Source organism: Blennius ocellaris (genome assembly GCF_963422515.1).
Source record: "Blennius ocellaris genome assembly, chromosome: 18".
Lineage (NCBI taxonomy): Eukaryota > Metazoa > Chordata > Actinopteri > Blenniiformes > Blenniidae > Blennius > Blennius ocellaris.
Window position 1 is genome coordinate 226297 of NC_137667.1, and position 26204 is coordinate 252500.

Here is a 26204-nt window from a genome sequence, read left to right on the forward strand (position 1 = left end):
CACAGCCGTCCCTGGCTTTACACCAAACACAGCCGTCACTGGGTCCCTGGCTTTACACCAAACACAGTCGTCACTGGCTTTACACCAAACACAGCCGTCACTGGCTTTACACCAAACACAGTCGTCACTGGCTTTACACCAAACACAGTCGTCACTGGGTCCCTGGCTTTACACCAAACACAGCCGTCACTGGCTTTACACCAAACACAGTCGTCACTGGCTTTACACCAATGTTCTACTGTTTAGGATGGAGAGATCCACTTTATTGGTCCCTGGAGGGAAACCTAGTCCTACCTAGTCCTACCCTAGTCCCACCTAGTCCTACCCTAGTCTCACCTAGTCCTACCCTAGTCCCACCTAGTCCTACCATAGTCCTACCGAGTCCTACCTAGTCCTACCTAGTACTATCAAGGTTCTACGTTTTAGGATAGAGAGATTCACTTTATTGGTCCCTGGAGGGAAACCTAGTCCCACCTAGTCCTACCCCAGACCTACCCAGGTTCTACCTAGTCCTACCAAGGTTCTACCAAGGTTCTACTGTTTAGGATAGCGAGATTCACTTTATTGGTCCCTGGAGGGAAACCTAGTCCCACCTAGTCCTACCTGAGTCCCACCAAGACCTACCTGAGTCCCACCAAGACCTACCTAGTCTTACCCTAGTCCTACCTGAGTCCGGTTGTTCTCCAGAGTCTTGTCCAGCTCCGCCTTGGCCGCCGCCGCCTCCTGCTGGTGACTTTGTCTCAGGTGCTCGATGGCCGACGCATGAATATGGTTCAATTCGGAGCGCAGCGATGCTGCCGAGGACACACACGCACACACACACACACACACGCACAGTTTGGAAAATTGACGTGTGACTGTTATGTGACACTTGTGCGATTGTTTTGCATGGTTGTTGTGTCATTGTTGTCTGACTGATGTGTGACTGTTGTGTGCTTGTTGTGTGACCGTATTGTGACTGTTGTGTGATTGGTGTCTGACTGTATTGTGACTGTTGTGTGGCTATTGTGTGATTGTTGTGTGACTGTTGTGTAATTGTTGTCTGACTGTATTGTGACTGTTTTGTGATTGTTGTCTGACTGTTGTGTTATTGTCTGACTGTATTGTGACTGTTGTGCGACTGTTTTGTGACTGTTGTGTGGCTGTATTGTGACTGTATTGTAACTGTTGTGTGACTGTTTTGTGACTGCTGTGTGACTGTATTGTGATTGTTGCGTGACTGTAGTGTGAATGTATTGTGACTGTTGACTGTATTGTAACTGTTGTGTGACTGTATTGTGACTGTACTGTGACTGCATTGTGACTGTTGTGTGACTGTATTGTGACTGTTGTGTGACTGTATTGTGACTGTTGTGCAACTGTATTGTAACTGTTGTGTGACTGTATTGTACCTGTTGTGTGACTGTATTGCAACTGTTGTGTGACTGTATTGTAACTGTTGTGTGACTGTATTGTGGCTGTATTGTAACTGTTGTGTGACTGTATTGCGACTGTATTGTGACTGTTGTGTGACTGTATTGTTACTGTTGTGTGACTGTATTGTGACTGTTGTGTGACTGTATTGTAACTGTTTTGTGACTGTATTGTAACTGTTGTGTGACTGTATTGTGGCTGTATTGTAACTGTTGTGTGACTGTATTGTGGCTGTATTGTAACTGTTGTGTGACTGTATTGTGAATGTATTGCGACTGTATTGTGACTGTTGTGTGACTGTATTGTAACTGTTGTGTGACTGTATTGTGACTGTTGTGTGACTGTATTGTGACTGTTGTGTGACTGTATTGTAACTGTTGTGTGACTGTATTGTAACTGTTGTGTGACTGTATTGTGGCTGTTGTGTGACTGCTGTATGAATGTATTGTGACTGTTGTGTGGCTGAAACACGAGGCAGGGGTATGGTCCTCTCACCCAGCATGGCCTTGCCCTCGTCCTCCAGCTCGAAGCGCAGCGTCTGCAGCTCCTGCTCCGACTGCTGCTTCAGCAGCTCGATGCTCTGACGGTGAGCCTCCCGCAGAGACTGCAGCTCCGTGTGGTGATGGAGGCGCAGACGCTCCTCCAGCTCCTGGTGGAGGGAGACGAGGAGGAGAAGAGGAGGAGTAGAGGGTGGAGGGAGACGAGGAGGAGAAGAGGAGGAGTAGAGGGTGGAGGGAGACGAGGAGGAGACGGACAGGAGTAGAGGGTGGAGGGAGACGAGGAGGAGACGGACAGGAGTAGAGGGTGGAGGGAGACGAGGAGGAGACGAGGAGGAGTAGAGGGTGGAGGGAGACGAGGAGGAGACGGACAGGAGTAGAGGGTGGAGGGAGACGAGGAGGAGACGGACAGGAGTAGAGGGTGGAGGGAGACGAGGAGGAGACGAGGAGGAGTAGAGGGTGGAGGGAGACGAGGAGGAGACGGACAGGAGTAGAGGGTGGAGGGAGACGAGGAGGAGACGGACAGGAGTAGAGGGTGGAGGGAGACGAGGAGGAGACGAGGAGGAGTAGAGGGTGGAGGGAGACGAGGAGGAGACGGACAGGAGTAGAGGGTGGAGGGAGACGAGGAGGAGAAGAGGAGGAGTAGAGGGTGGAGGGAGAAGAGGAGGAGTAGAGGGTGGAGGGAGACGAGGAGGAGAAGAGGAGGAGTAGAGGAGGAGTAGAGGAGGACATGTTTGTAACTTTAGTCTTTAATCAAAACGAGTGATTGAGAACATTTTATTCATGATTCCAGGAGTGTCAGTTACACACAGTTTGCTGTTGTCAACTACTAAACACCTAAACAACAATTAGATGATCTATAATCTGATGTTAGAGGAGGAAGATGCTCAATAATCTGATGTTAGAGGAGGAAGATGCTCTATAATCTGGACTATAATCGCCATCTACTCACCGTCTACTCGCCCTCTCCTCGCCCTCTCCTCGCCCTCTCCTCGCCCTCTCCTCACCGTCTACTCGCCCTGTCCTCGCCCTCTACTCGCCCTGTCCTCGCCCTCTACTCGCCCTGTCCTCTCCCTCTCCTCGCCCTCTACTCGCCCTCTACTCGCCCTGTCCTCGCCCTCTCCTCTCCCTCTACTCGCCCTCTACTCGCCCTGTCCTCTCCCTCTACTCGCCCTGTCCTCGCCCTCTACACGCCCTGTCCTCGCCCTCTACACGCCCTGTCCTCGCCCTCTACACGCCCTGTCCTCGCCCTCTACACGCCCTGTCCTCGCCCTCTACTCGCCCTGTCCTCGCCCTCTCCTCTCCCTCTACTCGCCCTCTACTCGCCCTGTCCTCTCCCTCTACTCGCCCTGTCCTCGCCCTCTACACGCCCTGTCCTCGCCCTCTACTCGCCCTGTCCTCGCCCTGTCCTCGCCCTCTACTCGCCCTGTCCTCGCCCTGTCCTCGCCATCTACTTCTTCTCACTTTAATTAACGCCAGCACATTAACTCCCCTTCAAGTCGTCCTGTAATGAAAAGGTGATTGTAATGTGATTACAAAGTAATGAGTGCCCTGCTGTACGAGCGTGCCCACCTTGAGGTCGCGCTGCCTGGCGTGCTCCAGGTCGTGCACGGCGCCGCGGTGCACCTCCTGCAGCCGCTGCTGCCGCCGCTGGTGCTCCGTCTGCAGCTCGTCCAGCTGCAGCCTCAGGTGCTCCCTCTCCTGGCTGAACTGCTGCTGCAGCTGCTGCAGCGACGACTGCGACTGCGAAAGTTGCATCTCCAGGCTCTGCTTCAGCAGGGAGATCTGAACACACAAGGAGGAGCTCGTTAGCAATGCTAAGTGGCTCTGCAGCGGTGAGGACGTGGGACCTGGCGGCTCTGCAGCGGTGAGGACGTGGGACCTGGCGGCTCTACAGCGGTGAGGACGTGGGACCTGGCGGCTCTACAGCGGTGAGGACGTGGGACCTGACGGCTCTACAGCGGTGAGGACGTGGGACCTGGCGGCTCTACAGCGGTGAGGACGTGGGACCTGACGGCTCTGCAGCGGTGAGGACGTGGGACCTGGCGGCTCTGCAGCGGTGAGGACGTGGGACCTGGCGGCTCTGCAGCGGTGAGGACGTGGGACCTGGCGGCTCTACAGCGGTGAGGACGTGGGACCTGGCGGCTCTGCAGCGGTGAGGACGTGGGACCTGGCGGCTCTGCAGCGGTGAGGACGTGGGACCTGGCGGCTCTGCAGCGGTGAGGACGTGGGACCTGGCGGCTCTACAGCAGTGAGGACGTGGGACCTGGCGGCTCTGCAGCGGTGAGGATGTGGGACCTGGCGGCTCTCACAGCAGGACGTCCAGGACTCGCTGCAATCGTGTAGTGTCGGCGTGAGGCTGATGATGTCACGACGAGTGTCGGCGTGAGGCTGATGATGTCACGACGAGTGTCGGCGTGAGGCTGATGATGTCACGACGAGTGTCGGCGTGAGGCTGATGATGTCACGACGAGGGTCGGCGTGAGGCTGATGATGTCACGGCGAGGGTCAGCGTGAGGCTGATGATGTCACGGCGAGGGTCAGCGTGAGGCTGATGATGTCACGGCGAGGGTCAGCGTGAGGCTGATGATGTCACGGCGAGGGTCAGCGTGAGGCTGATGATGTCACGGCGAGGGTCAGCGTGAGGCTGATGATGTCACGGCGAGGGTCAGCGTGAGGCTGATGATGTCACGACGAGGGTCGGCGTGAGGCTGATGATGTCACGGCGAGGGTCAGCGTGAGGCTGATGATGTCACGGCGAGGGTCGGAGTGAGGCTGATGATGGCACGGCGAGGGTCGGCGTGAGGCTGATGATGGCACGGCGAGGGTCAGCGTGAGGCTGATGATGGCACGGCGAGGGTCGGCGTGAGGCTGATGATGGCACGGCGAGGGTCAGCGTGAGGCTGATGTTACGACGAGTGTCGGCGTGAGGCTGATGATGTCACGGCGAGGGTCGGCGTGAGGCTGATGACACGGCGAGGGTCAGCGTGAGGCTGATGGCACGACGAGTGTCAGCGTGAGGCTGATGACACGGTGAGTGTCGGCGTGAGGCTGATGACACGGCGAGGGTCAGCGTGAGGCTGATGGCACGGCGAGTGTCGGCGTGAGGCTGATGATGTCACGGCGAGGGTCGCTACCTGCTCCAGCAGGTCCTCCACCTTCCGGTGCCAGCTCTCCCGGGCGCCGCTCAGCTCCTGCTCCTTGGTGAGCGCCAGCTGGATGAGGGCGGAGCTCTTGTCCTCCTCGTGCTCCTCCCTCAGCTCCTCACGCAGCTTCTTACACTCCTGCCTGCAACACACGTTGACATGCATGTCATGCAGCTAGCAGGCCTGCAGGTGGCGCTGTGGACACACAGGGAGGCTCCAGGAGAAGGAACCTTGTGATACTGGGGGGAAGTGATGTCATTCATAGCTTGAGCCCCGTGTTTCCTGCTGCTGATCACTTCAAGGACAAACTTTAGTGAAAACACCGGCAGAACTTCACAACGTCACCAAACGGCGACCGTCTATTCCTTGTTGTGTTCTTCCAGGATTGTGAACGGCTGCTTCGTTACACTGCCCCCTACAGGTTTGGAAGACTCAGGCTCACTCTCAGCCAGGGTAGGGTTAGGTTAAGATGAGCTAACCCTAACCTTAATCTTAACCTAACCCTAACCCTAATCTTAACCTAACCTTAATCTTAACCTAACCTTAACCCTAATCTTAACCTAACCCTAACCCTGGCTGAGAGTGGGTTAGGGTTAGGGTTAGCGCTAGGCTAAGATTAGGGTTAGGGTTAGGTTAAGATTAGCTAACCCTAACGTGTCTACATTTTAAAATGTTTTAAACAATACGATGTGAACAATTCTACTTTGAAAAACAGTTTTAGTAAATCTCTGGTGATGTGTGTGTGTGTGTGTGTGTGTGTGTGTGTGTGTGTGTGTGTGTGTGTGTGTGTGTGTGTGTGTGTGACATGACAGCTGTTAAATGAAGAAATGAGGCGAATGAGTTTTGTTTGTCACCGTGTGCTGGAAAGTGTCTGTGACTGAAGGCTGCACACACACACACACACACACACACACACACACACACACACACACACACACACACACACACACACACACACACACACACACACACACACACACACACACACACACACACACACACACACACACACACACACACACACACCTGAGTGTCTCGGTCCATTTCAGCTCCAGCTCTAGAGCCATCTTGTCCATCTTGAGTTTTTCTTCTTCTTTGGTGGTGATGAGTTTGGCTTCATGCTGCCGCTTCTGGGCCTCCAGCTCCCCCTGGCACACACACACACACACACACACACAGGAGTCAGCAGGCTGACGGTGCAGGCTGCAGGGTGGTGTTGTGGAGAGTCGGACCTGCAGCGCCGTCAGCAGGTTGCTGGTCTCCCTCAGTCGGGCTCTGGTGGCGTCCAGCTCCTCCAGCAGTTTGTCCTGCGCCTCCTTCAGCGTGGAGATCTGGCCCTCGGCCACGCCCACATCCCGCTCGCCCTGCTGCACCTCCTGCTGGAGCCGGGACACCTGGGGGGGAAACACCTGGGCGGTCAGGACCGCCCGGCCCCGCCCCCCCGTGGGCTTGTGGGCGGGGCCGTACCTCCTGGTTGGCGGCGGCCAGTTTGGACGTGAGCTGGTCCCTCAGCTCGTCCAGCTGCTGCCTGAGCTGCGTCTTCTGCTCCTCCAGCGAGCGCCGCTCCTTCTCAAACTGCTGCTGCAGCTCCTGCAGGGCGACAAGCAGCGGGCGTCACCGGCGGGGCGGCGCCGCGATGTCGCCGGCGGGGCGACAAGCAGCGGGCGTCACCGGCGGGGCAGCGCCGTGACGTCGCCGGCAGGGTGACAAGCAGCAGGCGTCGCCGGCGGGGCGGCGCTGCGACGTCGCCGGCGGGGCGACAAGCAGCAGGCGTCGCCGGCGGGGCGGCGCTGCGACGTCGCCGGCGGGGCGACAAGCAGCGGGCGTCACCGGCGGGGCGGCGCCGTGACGTCGCCGGCAGGGTGACAAGCAGCAGGCGTCGCCGGCGGGGCGGCGCTGCGACGTCGCCGGCGGGGCGACAAGCAGCAGGCGTCGCCGGCGGGGCGGCGCTGCGACGTCGCCGGCGGGGCGACAAGCAGCGGGCGTCACCGGCGGGGCGGCGCCGTGACGTCGCCGGCAGGGTGACAAGCAGCAGGCGTCGCCGGCGGGGCGGCGCTGCGACGTCGCCGGCGGGGCGACAAGCAGCAGGCGTCGCCGGCGGGGCGGCGCTGCGACGTCGCCGGCGGGGCGACAAGCAGCGGGCGTCACCGGCGGGGCGGCGCCGCGACGTCTCCGGCGGGGCAACAAGCGTGATGGACAGACCGATGGACAGACTGATGAAGTGATGGACGGACTGATGAAGTGATGGACAGACTGATGAAGTGATGGACAGACTGATGAAGTGATGGACAAAGTGACTAACGGATGGATGGACTAACGAAGTGTTGAAATGATGGACGATGAAACTGACGGATGAATTTTTCCTTCAATGTGACAAAAACACAAATTTGACAAAAAGAAATGTCCAACAACCAAATGCAGGGACCAAAGTGAAAAGAAGAGTTTGGATTGGATGACGAACCCAAACTTTGGAAGTCCTCAGGATGAGACAATTATGTCTGAGATGTCCAGTCAGAAGTCTGTTGTCCATTTGACCATCAGAACAGAAAAGCGGGTCCCAGTGACGTCACCCAGAAACTGGAAGCTAGTTCACGCTGTGGAGTTCTAGAAGAGTCCATGTCCTAGTCTCACTCCCGTCTGTCCAGGTTGGTTTCAGAAGACAGGGACACTAAAGTGCTCATTGGAGTTCTAGAAGAGTCCATGTCCTTGTCTCACTCCCGTCTGTCCAGGTTGGTTTCAGAAGACAGGGACACTAAAGTGCTCATTTACTCAAGTCCAAGTCACAGTTGGTGGAAAACAGTTCAGGGATTACATCTTTAATTGCCAGTATTCTACAAAAAGTAGATGAATACCAAAGGTTCCTCAGCCACACCATGTAGTACGTAGGGTTCTAGGAGGGAGTGTACTACATGGTGTGGTTCCTCTCCGTAGAGCTCAACCACACCATGTAGTACGTAGGGTTCTAGGAGGGAGTGTACTACTGTCAGTTCCATCCACGACTCGGAACTCAGAAGATACGAGCAAGGCTTGAAGGGTAGGGTTATCCTGGTCAGCAGGAAACCAGAACAGCGTCACCAGGGCCTGGGTTAGGGTTAGGGTTAGGTCACCTGGTGACCAGGTGAGGGTTAGGTCACCTGGTGACCAGGTGAGGGTTAGGTCACCTGGTCACCAGGTGAGGGTTAGGACACCTGGTGACCAGGTGAGGGTTAGGTCACCTGGTCACCAGGTGAGGGTTAGGACACCTGGTGACCAGGTGAGGGTTAGGACACCTGGTCACCAGGTGAGGGTTAGGTCACCTGGTCACCAGGTGAGGGTTAGGTCACCTGGTGACCAGGTGAGGGTTAGGTCACCTGGTGACCAGGTGAGGGTTAGGTCACCTGGTCACCAGGTGAGGGTTAGGACACCTGGTGACCAGGTGAGGGTTAGGTCACCTGGTCACCAGGTGAGGGTTAGGACACCTGGTGACCAGGTGAGGGTTAGGACACCTGGTGACCAGGTGAGGGTTAGGACACCTGGTCACCAGGTGAGGGTTAGGTCACCTGGTCACCAGGTGAGGGTTAGGACACCTGGTGACCAGGTGAGGGTTAGGACACCTGGTCACCAGGTGAGGGTTAGGTCACCTGGTGACCAGGTGAGGGTTAGGACACCTGGTCACCAGGTGAGGGTTAGGACACCTGGTGACCAGGTGAGGGTTAGGTCACCTGGTGACCAGGTGAGGGTTAGGACACCTGGTGACCAGGTGAGGGTTAGGACACCTGGTGACCAGGTGAGGGTTAGGTCACCTGGTCACCAGGTGAGGGTTAGGACACCTGGTGACCAGGTGAGGGTTAGGACACCTGGTGACCAGGTGAGGGTTAGGACACCTGGTGACCAGGTGAGGGTTAGGACACCTGGTGACCAGGTGAGGGTTAGGACACCTGGTCACCAGGTGAGGGTTAGGTCACCTGGTCACCAGGTGAGGGTTAGGACACCTGGTCACCAGGTGAGGGTTAGGACACCTGGTGACCAGGTGAGGGTTAGGACACCTGGTCACCAGGTGAGGGTTAGGACACCTGGTGACCAGGTGAGGGTTAGGACACCTGGTCACTAACCCTCACCCTTTACCCCAGCTCAATGTTCTCTGCATTTCCTGCATGCGAGTCTGTGTGTGTGTGTGTGTGTGTGTGTGTGTGTGTGTGTGTGTGTGTGTGTGTGTGTGTGTGTGTGTGTGTGTGTGTGTGTGTGTGTGTGTGTGTGTGTGTGTGTGTGTGTGTGTGTGTGTGTGTGTGTGTGTGTGTGTGTGTGCGCGCTCACAGCCAGCAGCCGGTTCTTGTCCCTCTCTGCAGCACCCAGAAGGTTCTCCAGCGTCGCTCGGTGCTTCTTGCTGACTTCCTCCAGAACTCGAGCCTGATTGTCCTTCATCTGACTGCTGTCCTCCTCGTACCGAGACCGAGCAGCGCTCACGTCCTGCTCGTGTGCTGCTCGCTCCTCACGGAGCCCCTAGAACACACACACACACACACACACACACACACACACACACACACACACACACACACACACACACACACACACACACACACACACACACACACACACACACACACACACACACACACACACACACACACACACACAAGAAGATGAAAATGGACCTCTGAATGTGACACTATTGGACACTGCTCTAGAGGACACTGCTGTAGAGGACACTGATCTAGAGGACACTGCTGTAGAGAACACTGCTGTAGAGAACACTGCTCTAGAGAACACTGCTGTAGAGGACACTGCTCTAGAGGACACTGCTGTAGAGAACACTGCTGTAGAGAACACTGCTCTAGAGAACACTGCTGTAGAGGACACTGCTCTAGAGAACACTGCTCTAGAGGACACTGCTGTAGAGAACACTGCTGTAGAGAACACTGCTGTAGAGGACACTGCTGTAGAGAACACTGCTGTAGAGGACACTGATCTAGAGGACACTGCTGTAGAGAACACTGCTGTAGAGAACACTGCTGTAGAGGACACTGCTGTAGAGAACACTGCTGTAGAGGACACTGATCTAGAGGACACTGCTGTAGAGAACACTGCTCTAGAGGACACTGCTGTAGAGGACACTGATCTAGAGGACACTGCTGTAGAGAACACTGCTGTAGAGAACACTGCTCTAGAGAACACTGCTGTAGAGGACACTGCTCTAGAGAACACTGCTCTAGAGGACACTGCTGTAGAGAACACTGCTGTAGAGAACACTGCTGTAGAGGACACTGCTGTAGAGAACACTGCTGTAGAGGACACTGCTCTAGAGGACACTGCTGTAGAGGACACTGATCTAGAGGACACTGCTGTAGAGAACACTGCTCTAGAGGACACTGCTGTAGAGGACACTGATCTAGAGGACACTGCTGTAGAGAACACTGCTGTAGAGAACACTGCTCTAGAGAACACTGCTGTAGAGGACACTGCTCTAGAGAACACTGCTCTAGAGGACACTGCTGTAGAGAACACTGTTGTAGAGGACACTGCTCTAGAGAACACTGCTGTAGAGAACACTGCTGTAGAGAACACTGCTCTAGAGAACACTGCTCTAGAGGACACTGCTCTAGAGGACACTGCTGTAGAGAACATTGCTGTAGAGGACACTGCTGTAGAGGACACTGCTCTAGAGGACACTGCTGTAGAGAACACTGCTGTAGAGGACACTGCTCTAGAGAACACTGCTGTAGAGGACACTGCTGTAGAGGACACTGCTGTAGAGGACACTGCTCTAGAGGACACTGCTGTAGAGAACACTGCTGTAGAGGACACTGCTCTAGAGGACACTGCTCTAGAGGACACTGCTGTAGAGGACACTGCTCTAGAGGACACTGCTCTAGAGGACACTGCTCTAGAGAACTGCTGTAGAGAACACTGCTGTAGAGGACACTGCTCTAGAGGACACTGCTGTAGAGGACACTGCTCTAGAGGACACTGCTCTAGAGAACTGCTGTAGAGAACACTGCTCTAGAGGACACTGCTCTAGAGGACACTGCTCTAGAGGACACTGCTGTAGAGGACACTGCTCTAGAGGACACTGCTCTAGAGAACTGCTGTAGAGAACACTGCTGTAGAGGACACTGCTCTAGAGGACACTGCTGTAGAGGACACTGCTCTAGAGGACACTGCTCTAGAGGACACTGCTCTAGAGAACACTGCTGTAGAGGACACTGCTCTAGAGGACACTGCTCTAGAGAACACTGCTGTAGAGGACACTGCTGTAGAGGACACTGCTCTAGAGGACACTGCTCTAGAGAACACTGCTGTAGAGGACACTGCTCTAGAGGACACTGCTCTAGAGGACACTGCTCTAGAGAACACTGCTGTAGAGGACACTGCTCTAGAGGACACTGCTCTGCATCTGTCCGAGCAGTGTCCTCTAGAGCAGTGTCCTCTAGAGCAGTGTCTCCCAGCTCTCCAAGGAATTGCACCTGATAGAAACACCGTGATGGAAACACACAAACACAAAGACAGACCGACAGACAGACAGACAGACAGACAGACAGACAGACAGACAGACAGACAGACAGACAGACAGACAGACAGACAGACAGGCGTAGCTGGACAGATAACTAGCCCTTGAGTCAGCTAGCTTGCGCGGTATGAAGCTAGATACATAGCTAACATATCGTGTGCATATAAATAATGTTTGGACAGGAAGTAGGACAGTATTTCAACATAAAGCCGGAATCTTCCCACACCAGCACATCGTGTTTCAGAACAAACCCAGAACCAGAAGCACTAAAGCCTCAGTCTTTTCAAAGTAAGATGTTGTGGTTGTTCTCTGGCGGTTGAAGCGGCGAGCGCCGCACCTTCTCCAGGGACTGGATGTGCTGCCGCTGCCGCTCGTCCAGGGCCTGTCCCTGGTTCTGCAGGGCCTCCCGCTCCTCCTCCATCCTCAGCACCTTGTCCTTCAGCCGGCTGCGCTCGTTGTCCAGGTCCCTGATGGCGGCTTCCTGCGTCATCTGGGTGGCCTGCAGGCTGCTGATCTGACCTGAGGGCAAGGCAAGAGTGTCACTGCTGCCGTACTTACCAGCGTGTCTGCAACCGTGTAACAGCAACGGTGTAACAGCAACCGTGTCACAGCAACGGTGTAACAGCAACCGTGTCGCAGCAACCGTGTCACAGCAACCGTGTCACAGCAACCATGTCACAGCAACCGTGTCACAGCAATCATGTCGCAGCAACCGTGTCGCAGCAACCATGTCGCAGCAACCGTGTCACAGCAACCGTGTAACAGCAACGGTGTAACAGCAACCGTGTCGCAGCAACCGTGTCACAGCAACCGTGTCACAGCAACCATGTCACAGCAACCGTGTCACAGCAATCATGTCGCAGCAACCGTGTCGCAGCAACCGTGTCACAGCAACCGTGTAACAGCAACCGTGTCGCAGCAACCGTGTCACAGCAACCGTGTCACAGCAACCATGTCAAAGCAACCGTGTCACAGCAACCGTGTCACAGCAATCATGTCGCAGCAACCGTGTCACAGCAACCATGTCAAAGCAACCGTGTCACAGCAACCGTGTCACAGCAATCATGTCGCAGCAACCGTGTCACAGCAACGGTGTAACAGCAACCGTGTCGCAGCAACCATGTCACAGCAGCCGTGTCGCAGCAATCATGTCGCAGCAATCGTGTCACAGCAACCGTGTCACAGCAACCGTGTCGCAGCAGCCGTGTCGCAGCAATCGTGTCGCAGCAACCGTGTCACAGCAACCGTGTCACAGCAACCGTGTCACAGCAACCGTGTCGCAGCAATCAAGTCACAGCAACCGTGTCACAGCAACCGTGTCACAGCAATCATGTCGCAGCAACCGTGTCGCAGCAACCATGTCGCAGCAACCGTGTCACAGCAACCGTGTAACAGCAACGGTGTAACAGCAACCGTGTCGCAGCAACCGTGTCACAGCAACCGTGTCACAGCAATCATGTCGCAGCAACCGTGTCACAGCAACGGTGTAACAGCAACCGTGTCGCAGCAACCATGTCACAGCAGCCGTGTCACAGCAACGGTGTAACAGCAACCGTGTCGCAGCAACCATGTCACAGCAACCGTGTCACAGCAACCGTGTCGCAGCAGCCGTGTCGCAGCAATCGTGTCGCAGCAACCGTGTCACAGCAACCGTGTCACAGCAACCGTGTCACAGCAACCGTGTCGCAGCAATCATGTCACAGCAACCGTGTCACAGCAACCGTGTCGCAGCAATCATGTCACAGCAACCGTGTCACAGCAACCGTGTCACAGCAACCGTGTCGAAGCAACCATGTCGCAGCAACCATGTCGCAGCAACCGTGTCACAGCAACCGTGTCGCAGCAATCATGTCACAGCAACCGTGTCACAGCAACCGTGTCACAGCAGCCGTGTCGCAGCAACCATGTCGCAGCAACCGTGTCGCAGCAACCGTGTCGCAGCAACCATGTCGCAGCAATCATGTCACAGCAACCGTGTCACAGCAACCATGTCGCAGCAACCGTGTCACAGCAACCGTGTCGCAGCAACCGTGTCGCAGCAACCGTGTCGCAGCAACCGTGTCACAGCAACCGTGTCGCAGCAACCGTGTCGCAGCAACCGTGTCGCAGCAACCGTGTCACAGCAACCGTGTCACAGCAACCGTGTCGCAGCAACCGTGACATGCAACAAAAATGTTGCAGCAACGTCTGTTCACACCAGCTATTATGCAACGACGTGAAATCCTCAACACCGCAAATGGAGGCTCACGGATGTAAGACGCAGGAAGTAACGGGGATCACGATACAGGAAGTAACGGGGGTCACGATACAGGAAGTAACGGGGATCACGATACAGGAAGTAACAGGGGTCACGATACAGGAAGTAACGGGGATCACGATACAGGAAGTAACGGGGATCACGATACAGGAAGTAACGGGGATCACGATACAGGAAGTAACGGGGTCACGATACAGGAAGTAACGGGGATCACGATACAGGAAGTAACAGGGGTCACGATACAGGAAGTAACGGGGATCACGATACAGGAAGTAACGGGGATCACGATACAGGAAGTAACGGGGATCACGGTACAGGAAGTAACGGGGATCACGGTACAGGAAGTAACAGGGGTCACGGTACAGGAAGTAACGGGGATCACGATACAGGAAGTAACGAGGGCCACGGTAGAGGCGGTCACGGGGTCACGGTACAGGCGGTGACAGGGTCACGGTAGAGGCGGTCACAGTAGAGGCGGTCACGGGATCACGGTAGAGGCGGTCACGGGGTCACGGTACAGGCGGTGACGGGGTCACGGTACAGGCGGTGACGGGGTCACGGTAGAGGCGGTGACGGGGTCACGGTACAGGCGGTGACGGGGTCACGGTACAGGCGGTGACGGGGTCACGGTACAGGCGGTGACGGGGTCACGGTAGAGGCGGTGACGGGGTCACGGTAGAGGCGGTGACGGGGTCACGGTACAGGCGGTGACGGGGTCACGGTACAGGCGGTCACGGGGTCACGGTACAGGCGGTCACGGGGTCACGGTACAGGCGGTGACGGGGTCACGGTAGAGGCGGTGACGGGGTCACGGTACAGGCGGTGACGGGGTCACGGTACAGGCGGTGACGGGGTCACGGTACAGGCGGTGACGGGGTCACGGTACAGGCGGTGACGGGGTCACGGTACAGGCGGTCACGGGGTCACGGTACAGGCGGTGACGGGGTCAGGGTACAGGCGGTGACGGGGTCACGGTAGAGGCGGTGACGGGGTCACGGTAGAGGCGGTGACGGGGTCACGGTACAGGCGGTGACGGGGTCACGGTACAGGCGGTCACGGGGTCACGGTACAGGCGGTCACGGGGTCACGGTACAGGCGGTGACGGGGTCACGGTAGAGGCGGTGACGGGGTCACGGTACAGGCGGTGACGGGGTCACGGTACAGGCGGTGACGGGGTCACGGTACAGGCGGTGACGGGGTCACGGTACAGGCGGTGACGGGGTCACGGTACAGGCGGTCACGGGGTCACGGTACAGGCGGTGACGGGGTCACGGTACAGGCGGTGACGGGGTCACGGTAGAGGCGGTGACGGGGTCACGGTAGAGGCGGTGACGGGGTCACGGTACAGGCGGTGACGGGGTCACGGTACAGGCGGTCACGGGGTCACGGTACAGGCGGTCACGGGGTCACGGTACAGGCGGTGACGGGGTCACGGTAGAGGCGGTGACGGGGTCACGGTAGAGGCGGTGACGGGGTCACGGTACAGGCGGTGACGGGGTCACGGTACAGGCGGTGACGGGGTCACGGTACAGGCGGTGACGGGGTCACGGTACAGGCGGTGACGGGGTCACGGTAGAGGCGGTCACAGGGTCACGGTACAGGCGGTGACGGGGTCACGGTACAGGCGCACAATCTGAAATCTGCCTTTTCTTTCTCCTCTCTTTACCCCTGCTTGTCTCTCTTTTCACAAAGCTTCACATGCAATTTCGTTGTACGATGACAATGCCGAAGACAATTCTGATTCTAATTCTGAAAAAAGAAGATGAAAGCAAAATGACGAGACAAACAAGAAGATAAAAGACGAGACACAAAAAGCAAAAACCTAACAAGCAGATGAGAAGCAAGATACGAAACCACAAGATGAGAAAATGGTTCCAAAAGGACAGAACAGCTGAGACAGATGAGAGGAGAAGAGGAAAATACAAAAGAAAACGGAGAGATGAAACACAATCAGAGCTCAGGTGGTGAAAGACTAGAAGAGTGAAGAAGAAAGAACAAAGTCCAGACGTAGAGACGAGACGAACCACAAGGGTCTTACTGGCTTTGAGGAGGATTTCCGTGGCTTGCTGCTGGACTCGGTCTCTGGCCGCCTCCAGCTCACACTCCGCCTCCTTCTGCCGGATCTCCACGATCTCGGAGTTCTGGGTCACCTCGTCCAGCTGTTTGCTTAAATCCTGCAGACGACAAGCAGCTTCACTCTGACTGCGTTCCAACAGGGCAACCACACGTCTCTCCTACAATCCCTCAACGTCTACACTGCGTCAGTGTCAGTGAGCTTTGTCGTCACGGAGCGGCCAGAAGGACTAAAGAGTGTTACGTTGTTCATTGTCCCTGGTAATATCGCGAAGAAGTCATTAAGGAGTCAAGTCAAACACATCGGTCGGTCTCAGTCGGTCAGTCGGTGGGTCGGATGGTCGCTCACTCGCTCGGATGGTCGGTCGGTCGGTCAGTCGGATGGTCGGTCGATCGGTCAGTCGGATGGTCGGTCGATCGGTCGGTCGGTCGGATGGTTGGTCGGTCAGACGGATGGTCGGTCGGTCGGTCAGTCGGATGGTCGGTCGATCGGTCGGTCGGTCGGATGGTTGGTCGGTCAGACGGATGGTCGGTCGGTCGGTCAGTCGGATGGTCGGTCGGTCGGTCGGATGGTTGGTCGGTCAGTCGGATGGTCGGTCGGTCGGTCAGTCGGATGGTCGGTCGGTCGGTCGGATGGTTGGTCGGTCAGATGGTCAGTCGGTCAGTCGGATGGTCGGTCGGTCGGTCAGTCGGATGGTCGGTCGATCGGTCGGTCGGTCGGATGGTTGGTCGGTCGGATGGTCAGTCGGTCAGACGGACGGTCGGTCAGTCGGATGGTCGGTCGGTCGGTCAGTCGGATGGTCGGTCGATCGGTCGGTCGGTCGGATGGTTGGTCGGTCAGATGGTCAGTCGGTCAGACGGACGGTCGGTCAGTTGGACGGTCGGTTGGTCGGTCGATTGGATGGTCAGTCGGATGGTCGGCCGGTTGGTCAGTCGGATGGTCGGTCGATCGGTCGGTCGGTCGATCGGATGGTCAGTCGGATGGTCGGTCGGTCAGTCGATCGGCCGGTCGGTCAGTCGGTCGGCCAGTCGGTCGGACGGTTGGTCAGTCAGTCAGTCAGATGGTCGGATGGTCAGTCAGTCGGATGGTCAGTTGGATGGTCAGTCGGTCAGTCAGATGGTCAGTCGGTTGGTCAGTCGGTCAGTCAGATGGTCGGATGGTCAGTCGGCTGGTCAGTCGGTCAGTCAGATGGTCGGTTGGTCTGTGCTTGGAGCTTGAATTGACCGAGGTCCTGCTCATAACGCTCAGATTGACTCCAGGAGCAGCTCAGGTTTTGTTAATGCTGAAGTTAGTCGGAGGTCGACTTCAGGAAGGAATCTGATGTGAACACACACACAGGTACAGGTACAGGTACAGGTAGGGCACGCCCACCTTGACGTTGCCCTCGGCGACGCAGAGCGAGGCCTGCAGCTTGTGGGACTTGTCCCGGTGGTCCCGGGCCTCGTCGCTGACCCGGGCCAGCTCGGCCCGCAGCTTCCCCAGCGTCTTCTGCAGCGCCGCCTCCTGCGACTGGAACTCGCGCCGCAGCTCGGCCTCGGTGCGTTTCCACGCCAGCAGGTTGTCGGCCGTCAGCTGCTGGGTTCTCTTCATGGCCTCCAGCTCGCGCTCGTAGAAGGCCTGCGCCTGAAGGACCGTCCACAGGAACTCAGCAGAGCCGCAGAACAAACACTAACCACTGCTGGAGTTCTCCAACAGTTCACCTTCAGTCAAACAGGAACCATGTCTGGAGTTCTCCAACCATCACAGTTCACCTTCAGTCAAACAGGAACCATGTCTGGAGTTCTCCAACCATCACAGTTCACCTTCAGTCAAACAGGAACCATGTCTGGAGTTCTCCAACAGTTCACCTTCGTCAAACAGGAACCATGTCTGGAGTTCTCCAACAGTTCACCTTCGTCAAACAGGAACCATGTCTGGAGTTCTCCAACAGTTCACCTTCAGTCAAACAGGAACCATGTCTGGAGTTCTCCAACAGTTCACCTTCGTCAAACAGGAACCATGTCTGGAGTTCTCCAACAGTTCACCTTCAGTCAAACAGGAACCATGTCTGGAGTTCTCCAACAGTTCACCTTCAGTCAAACAGGAACCATGTCTGGAGTTCTCCAACCATCACAGTTCACCTTCAGTCAAACAGGAACCATGTCTGGAGTTCTCCAACCATCACAGTTCACCTTCAGTCAAACAGGAACCATGTCTGGAGTTCTCCAACAGTTCACCTTCGTCAAACAGGAACCATGTCTGGAGTTCTCCAACAGTTCACCTTCGTCAAACAGGAACCATGTCTGGAGTTCTCCAACAGTTCACCTTCAGTCAAACAGGAACCATGTCTGGAGTTCTCCAACAGTTCACCTTCGTCAAACAGGAACCATGTCTGGAGTTCTCCAACAGTTCACCTTCGTCAAACAGGAACCATGTCTGAAGTTCTCCAACAGTTCACCTTCAGTCAAACAGGAACCATGTCTGGAGTTCTCCAACAGTTCACCTTCAGTCAAACAGGAACCATGTCTGGAGTTCTCCAACAGTTCACCTTCGTCAAACAGGAACCATGTCTGGAGTTCTCCAACCATCACAGTTCACCTTCAGTCAAACAGGAACCATGTCTGGAGTTCTCCAACCATCACAGTTCACCTTCAGTCAAACAGGAACCATGTCTGGAGTTCTCCAACAGTTCACCTTCGTCAAACAGGAACCATGTCTGGAGTTCTCCAACAGTTCACCTTCGTCAAACAGGAACCATGTCTGGAGTTCTCCAACAGTTCACCTTCGTCAAACAGGAACCATGTCTGGAGTTCTCCAACAGTTCACCTTCAGTCAAACAGGAACCATGTCTGGAGTTCTCCAACAGTTCACCTTCAGTCAAACAGGAACCATGTCTGGAGTTCTCCAACAGTTCACCTTCGTCAAACAGGAACCATGTCTGGAGTTCTCCAACAGTTCACCTTCAGTCAAACAGGAACCATGTCTGGAGTTCTCCAACAGTTCACCTTCAGTCAAACAGGAACCATGTCTGGAGTTCTCCAACAGTTCACCTTCGTCAAACAGGAACCATGTCTGGAGTTCTCCAACAGTTCACCTTCGTCAAACAGGAACCATGTCTGGAGTTCTCCAACAGTTCACCTTCGTCAAACAGGAACCATGTCTGGAGTTCTCCAACAGTTCACCTTCAGTCAAACAGGAACCATGTCTGGAGTTCTCCAACAGTTCACCTTCAGTCAAACAGGAACCATGTCTGGAGTTCTCCAACAGTTCACCTTCAGTCAAACAGGAACCATGTCTGGAGTTCTCCAACAGTTCACCTTCAGTCAAACAGGAACCATGTCTGGAGTTCTCCAACAGTTCACCTTCAGTCAAACAGGAACCATGTCTGGAGTTCTCCAACAGTTCACCTTCAGTCAAACAGGAACCATGTCTGGAGTTCTCCAACAGTTCACCTTCAGTCAAACAGGAACCATGTCTGGAGTTCTCCAACAGTTCACCTTCAGTCAAACAGGAACCATGTCTGGAGTTCTCCAACAGTTCACCTTCAGTCAAACAGGAACCATGTCTGGAGTTCTCCAACAGTTCACCTTCAGTCAAACAGGAACCATGTCTGGAGTTCTCCAACAGTTCACCTTCAGTCAAACAGGAACCATGTCTGGAGTTCTCCAACAGTTCACCTTCAGTCAAACAGGAACCATGTCTGGAGTTCTCCAACAGTTCACCTTCAGTCAAACAGGAACCATGTCTGGAGTTCTCCAACAGTTCACCTTCAGTCAAACAGGAACCATGTCTGGAGTTCTCCAACAGTTCACCTTCAGTCAAACAGGAACCATGTCTGGAGTTCTCCAACAGTTCACCTTCAGTCAAACAGGAACCATGTCTGGAGTTCTCCAACAGTTCACCTTCAGTCAAACAGGAACCATGTCTGGAGTTCTCCAACAGTTCACCTTCAGTCAAACAGGAACCATGTCTGGAGTTAGTCCAAACAAAGTCCTCATTGACAGACAATGTGAGAGAAACTAGTCAATAATGTCCAAATCTAGTCCAAACTACCAGACTTGTCTGAAATGGGACTCAAATTGTTGTAAAAGTTTGAAAAAAGGGCCCAAAAACAGAAACTGGTCCAACTTCCTCTCCACACATTTCTAGCAACATATTCTGGGACGTGTCCAAAACCAAATGTCCATCAGAAAAGCCCCGAATGTTTCCGCTCCAGTAAAAACCAACACAAGGAGCGGAGCAGGAAGAAATCATGTCCAACGTTTTTCACAATAATCAGACATTTGACAAAACTAAGATCAAAGGCAGAGACTGATTCTACCCCCCCCCCCCCCCCCCCCCCCCCAACCCCCCAGGGGGGCAGCTCGACCCCCACCTTGCTGAGTTTGGCCTCGTACTCCTCCACCAGCCTCTTCTTGTCCTGCTTGAGCTCCTCCACCCGCTCCATCAGGGAGTCCACCTGTGGGAGGAGGAGCACAGTGAGAGGAGGAGGAGGAGGAGCAGTGGGAGGAGGAGGAGGAGGAGGAGGAGGAGCAGTGAGAGGAGGAGGAGGAGGAGGAGCACAGTGAGAGGAGGAGCAGTGAGAGGAGGAGCAGGATGAGAAGGAGGAGGAGCACAGTGAGAGGAGGAGGAGGAGGAGGAGGAGGAGCAGTGAGAGGAGGAGGAGGAGGAGCAGTGAGAGGAGGAGCAGGATGAGGAGGAGGATGAGGGGGAAGATGGGGAGGAGCAGCAGGAGGAGGAGCAGTGAGAGGAGGAGCAGCAGAAGGAGCAGGATGAGGAGGAGGATGAGGAGGAGGATGGGGGGAGCAGCAGGAGGAGAAGTGAGAGGAGGAGCAGCAGAAGGAGCAGGATGAGGAGGAGGATGAGGAGGAGGATGGGGGGGAGCAGCAGGAGGAGGAGAAGTGAGAGGAGGAGCAGCAGAAGGAGCAGGATGAGGAGGAGGATGAGGAGGAGGATGGGGGAGCAGCAGGAGGAGAAGTGAGAGGAGGAGCAGCAGAAGGAGCAGGATGAGGAGGAGGATGAGGAGGAGGATGGGGGGAGCAGCAGGAGGAGAAGTGAGAGGAGGAGCAGCAGTAGGAGCAGGATGAGGAGGAGGATGAGGAGGAGCAGCAGGAAGAGGAGGATGAGCAGTGAGAGGAGCAGCAGGAGGAGGAGGAAGAAGAGGAGGAGCAGCAGGAGGAGCACCTCGGCCTTGTGCAGCTGGCCCAGCTTCTCCTGGTCCTTGCTGTAGTTGGCGTTGTGGCTCTGGTGGCTGCGGAGGAGCTCCTGGACCTCCTGGCGGTGCTGCGCCTTCAGCTCCTCCAGCGCCCCCTTCTTCTCCTGCTCGAACTGCGCCTGTGCCTGGCTGAAGGTGCGCAGCTTGTCCTCGAAGGAGCGCCGCATCTCCTCCACCTCCCGTGACATGGACACCACCCGCTGCGTGTGCTGCAACAGCAGTTCAACAAGGCATATTCCAGAAACACTGGGATCACAGCAGAAATTTAGATCATGCAGCGTCATGATGCATGTAGCGTCATGCAGCGTCATGTAGCATCATGCAGCGTCATGTAGCGTCATGATGCATGTAGTGTCATGATGCATGTAGCGTCATGATGCATGTAGCGTCATGCAGCGTCATGTAGCATCATGCAGCGTCATGTAGCGTCATGATGCATGTAGTGTCATGATGCATGTAGCGTCATGATGCATGTAGCGTCATGCAGCGTCATGTAGCGTCATGATGCATGTAGCGTCATGCAGCGTCATGATGCATGTAGCGTCATGCAGCGTCATGATGCATGTAGTGTCATGCAGCGTCATGATGCAAGCAGCGTCATGCAGCGTCATGCAGCGTCATGATGCATGCAGCGTCATGTAGCATCATGCAGCGTCATGATGCATGATCCAACATGATGTAGCATCAAGATGCATGATGCAACATCATGTAGCATCATGTAGCATCATGAAGGACATGAAACAGAAACTAAACGTCTGTGAAGGTCGAAGGTCACGGCTCGTATTGTTGCAGTGCTAACACACACACACACACACACACACACACACACACAGACAGACAGACAGACAGACAGACAGACAGACAGACAGACAGACAGACAGACAGACAGACAGACAGACAGACAGACAGACACACACACACACACACACACACACACACACACACACACACCTGGGCCTCGGTGCACAGCTGCATGTCCTCCACTCTCTGCCGGTAGCTCTGGAACTCAGCCAGCGCTTGTCTCTTCATCCTGTCGTGGAGCTCCATGGACTCTTCTAGTGTCTGGATCCTCCTCTTCAGGTCCAGCTCGTCACTGATCTTACTCTTGTACTGGAATTAGTTACAGTTACTGCTCTTACTCTGGTACTGGACATTAGTTACAGTTACTGCTCTTACTCTGGTACTGGACATTAGTTACAGTTACTGCTCTTACTCTGGTACTGGAATTAGTTACAGTTACTGCTCTTACTCTTGTACTGGAATTAGTTACAGTTACTGCTCTTACTCTGGTACTGGACATTAGTTACAGTTACTGGTCTTACTCTTGTACTGGAATTAGTTACAGTTACTGCTCTTACTCTGGTACTGGACACTAGTTACAGTTACTGCTCTTACTCTGGTACTGGACATTAGTTACAGTTACTGGTCTTACTCTTGTACTGGAATTAGTTACAGTTACTGCTCTTACTCTGGTACTGGACACTAGTTACAGTCACTGGTCTTACTCTGGTACTGGAATTAGTTACAGTCACTGGTCTTACTCTGGTACTGGACACTAGTTACAGTTACTGCTCTTACTCTGGTACTGGACACTAGTTACAGTCACTGATCCTACTCTTGTACTGGAATTAGTTACAGTTACTGATCTTACTCTTGTACTGGAATTAGTTACAGTTACTGCTCTTACTCTGGTACTGGACATTAGTTACAGTTACTGATCCTACTCTTGTACTGGAATTAGTTACAGTTACTGATCTTACTCTTGTACTGGAATTAGTTACAGTTACTGCTCTTACTCTGGTACTGGACATTAGTTACAGTTACTGATCTTACTCTTGTACTGGACATTAGTTACAGTTACTGCTCTTACTCTGGTACTGGAATTAGTTACAGTTACTGCTCTTACTCTGGTACTGGACATTAGTTACAGTTACTGCTCTTACTCTGGTACTGGACATTAGTTACAGTTACTGCTCTTACTCTGGTACTGGAATTAGTTACAGTTACTGATCTTACTCTGGTACTGGACATTAGTTACAGTTACTGCTCTTACTCTGGTACTGGACATTAGTTACAGTTACTGCTCTTACTCTTGTACTGGAATTAGTTACAGTTACTGCTCTTACTCTTGTACTGGAATTAGTTACAGTTACTGCTCTTACTCTGGTACTGGACATTAGTTACAGTTACTGGTCTTACTCTGATACTGGACATTAGTTACAGTTACTGGTCTTACTCTGATACTGGACATTAGTTACAGTTACTGGTCTTACTCTTGTACTGGACATTAGTTACAGTTACTGCTCTTACTCTGGTACTGGACATTAGTTACAGTTACTGCTCTTACTCTTGTACTGGAATTAGTTACAGTTACTGCTCTTACTCTTGTACTGGAATTAGTTACAGTTACTGCTCTTACTCTTGTACTGGAATTAGTTACAGTTACTGCTCTTACTCTGGTACTGGACATTAGTTACAGTTACTGCTCTTACTCTGGTACTGGACATTAGTTACAGTTACTGATCTTACTCTTGTACTGGACATTAGTTACAGTTACTGCTCTTACTCTGGTACTGGACATTAGTTACAGTTACTGATCTTACTCTGGTACTGGACATTAGTTACAGTTACTGATCTTACTCTGGTACTGGACATTAGTTACAGTTACTGCTCTTACTCTTGTACTGGAATTAGTTACAGTTACTGCTCTTACTCTTGTACTGGAATTAGTTACAGTTACTGCTCTTACTCTGGTACTGGACATTAGTTACAGTTACTGGTCTTACTCTGATACTGGACATTAGTTACAGTTACTGGTCTTACTCTGATACTGGACATTAGTTACAGTTACTGGTCTTACTCTTGTACTGGAATTAGTTACAGTTACTGCTCTTACTCTGGTACTGGACATTAGTTACAGTTACTGCTCTTACTCTGGTACTGGACATTAGTTACAGTTACTGGTCTTACTCTTGTACTGGACATTAGTTACAGTTACTGCTCTTACTCTGGTACTGGACATTAGTTACAGTTACTGGTCTTACTCTGGTACTGGACATTAGTTACAGTTACTGCTCTTACTCTTGTACTGGAATTAGTTACAGTTACTGCTCTTACTCTGGTACTGGACATTAGTTACAGTTACTGCTCTTACTCTGGTACTGGACATTAGTTACAGTTACTGATCTTACTCTTGTACTGGACATTAGTTACAGTTACTGCTCTTACTCTGGTACTGGACATTAGTTACAGTTACTGATCTTACTCTGGTACTGGACATTAGTTACAGTTACTGCTCTTACTCTGGTACTGGACATTAGTTACAGTTACTGCTCTTACTCTTGTACTGGAATTAGTTACAGTTACTGCTCTTACTCTTGTACTGGAATTAGTTACAGTTACTGCTCTTACTCTGGTACTGGACATTAGTTACAGTTACTGGTCTTACTCTGATACTGGACATTAGTTACAGTTACTGGTCTTACTCTGATACTGGACATTAGTTACAGTTACTGGTCTTACTCTTGTACTGGAATTAGTTACAGTTACTGCTCTTACTCTGGTACTGGACATTAGTTACAGTTACTGCTCTTACTCTGGTACTGGACATTAGTTACAGTTACTGGTCTTACTCTTGTACTGGAATTAGTTACAGTTACTGCTCTTACTCTGGTACTGGACATTAGTTACAGTTACTGCTCTTACTCTGGTACTGGACATTAGTTACAGTTACTGGTCTTATTCTGATCCTGGACATTAGTTACAGTTACTGGTCTTACTCTTGTACTGGAATTAGTTACAGTTACTGGTCTTATTCTGATCCTGGACATTAGTTACAGTTACTGGTCTTACTCTGGTACTGGACATTAGTTACAGTTACTGATCTTACTCTGGTACTGGACATTAGTTACAGTTACTGATCTTACTCTGGTACTGGACATTAGTTACAGTTACTGGTCTTACTCTTGTACTGGACATTAGTTACAGTTACTGGTCTTACTCTGGTACTGGACATTAGTTACAGTTACTGCTCTTACTCTGGTACTGGACATTAGTTACAGTTACTGGTCTTAAACATGTGGAACCGTGACGCTCAAGAACATTTCAATATGATGAAACATCATGGAGGTGAAGAAATAATCAGCAGTAAATCATGACGACCCCCAAATATGATGATGAGGAAAAACTCTCAGGGAATTTTACATTTCAAGTATGAAATATAAATGTGTTTTGTTTGTAAATATTATTTTAGAGTGAAATAAAAAATTGTTTAAAAATATTGGACAACTGTGTAGGGGTGGGGCTTGAAGGGAATTTAAATAATGTGGGCTGGGCCTCATGTGTGTCGGCGCAATATGGGCGGGGCCTGAGGTGGGCGGGGCTTAATACAGGCACCTTCAGACACACACACGCGCGTTTTTTTCACTTGTTCTTTCTTTCTTTCATAAACGAGGAGTTTGAACCTGTAATATCTTCTCTCTGGTCTCGGACAGGATCTGCTGCACCTCCTCCTCGTGCGCCTCCTTCAGGGTGGCGATGGCCGCTTCGTGCTCGTCGTTCTTCGTGTTGAGTGCATAGATAACCTGCGGCAGGAGGAAACACGCTAGTTTATGAGACCACTGGGGCTAGCATAGCGGACAACACTGGGGCTAGCCTAGCGGAGAGCACTAAGGCTAGCGTAGCAGACAACACTGGGGCTAGCCTAGCGGAGACCACTGGGTTAGCCTCACGGAGAACACTGGGGCTAGCCTAGCGGAGAGCACTAGGGCTAGCCTAGCGGAGAACACTGGGTTAGCCTCGCGGAGAACACTGGGGTTAGCCTAGCGGAGAACACTGGGCTAGCCTAGCGGAGAACCCTGGGGCTAGCCTAGCGGAGAGCATAGCGGCTAGCCTAGCGGATAACACTGGGTTAGCCTAGTGGAGAACACTGGGGCTAGCCTAGCGTAGAGCATAGCGGCTAGCCTCGCGGATAACACTGGGTTAGCCTCGCGGAGAACACTGGGGCTAGCCTAGTGGAGAACACTGGGATAGCCTCGCGGAGAACACTGGGGCTAGCCTAGCGGAGAACACTGGGTTAGCCTAGCGGAGAACACTGGGGCTAGCCTAGCGGAGAGCATAGCGGCTAGCCTAGCAGAG

The 26204-nt window shown here is 53.4% G+C and overlaps 1 protein-coding gene across 2 annotated transcripts in view; it reads right to left on the bottom strand.

Annotated features, from left to right (window-relative positions):
• fam184ab (family with sequence similarity 184 member Ab) overlaps window positions 1-26204 on the bottom strand; it is a 62156-nt gene that overhangs the window by 25636 nt on the left and 10316 nt on the right. For both annotated transcript variants that reach the window (XM_080514214.1, XM_080514213.1), the window contains exons 2-16: window positions 25532-25651; window positions 22020-22178; window positions 21038-21277; window positions 20229-20312; window positions 17246-17497; window positions 15839-15974; window positions 11881-12062; window positions 9350-9535; window positions 6524-6646; window positions 6289-6450; window positions 6083-6204; window positions 5048-5198; window positions 3483-3695; window positions 1909-2062; window positions 667-794 (exon numbers count right to left, since the gene is read on the bottom strand). In XM_080514214.1, coding sequence (XP_080370340.1) covers window positions 667-794; window positions 1909-2062; window positions 3483-3695; window positions 5048-5198; window positions 6083-6204; window positions 6289-6450; window positions 6524-6646; window positions 9350-9535; window positions 11881-12062; window positions 15839-15974; window positions 17246-17497; window positions 20229-20312; window positions 21038-21277; window positions 22020-22178; window positions 25532-25651 — 2412 coding nt within the window. The remainder of the gene's footprint in view (window positions 1-666; window positions 795-1908; window positions 2063-3482; window positions 3696-5047; window positions 5199-6082; window positions 6205-6288; window positions 6451-6523; window positions 6647-9349; window positions 9536-11880; window positions 12063-15838; window positions 15975-17245; window positions 17498-20228; window positions 20313-21037; window positions 21278-22019; window positions 22179-25531; window positions 25652-26204) is intronic.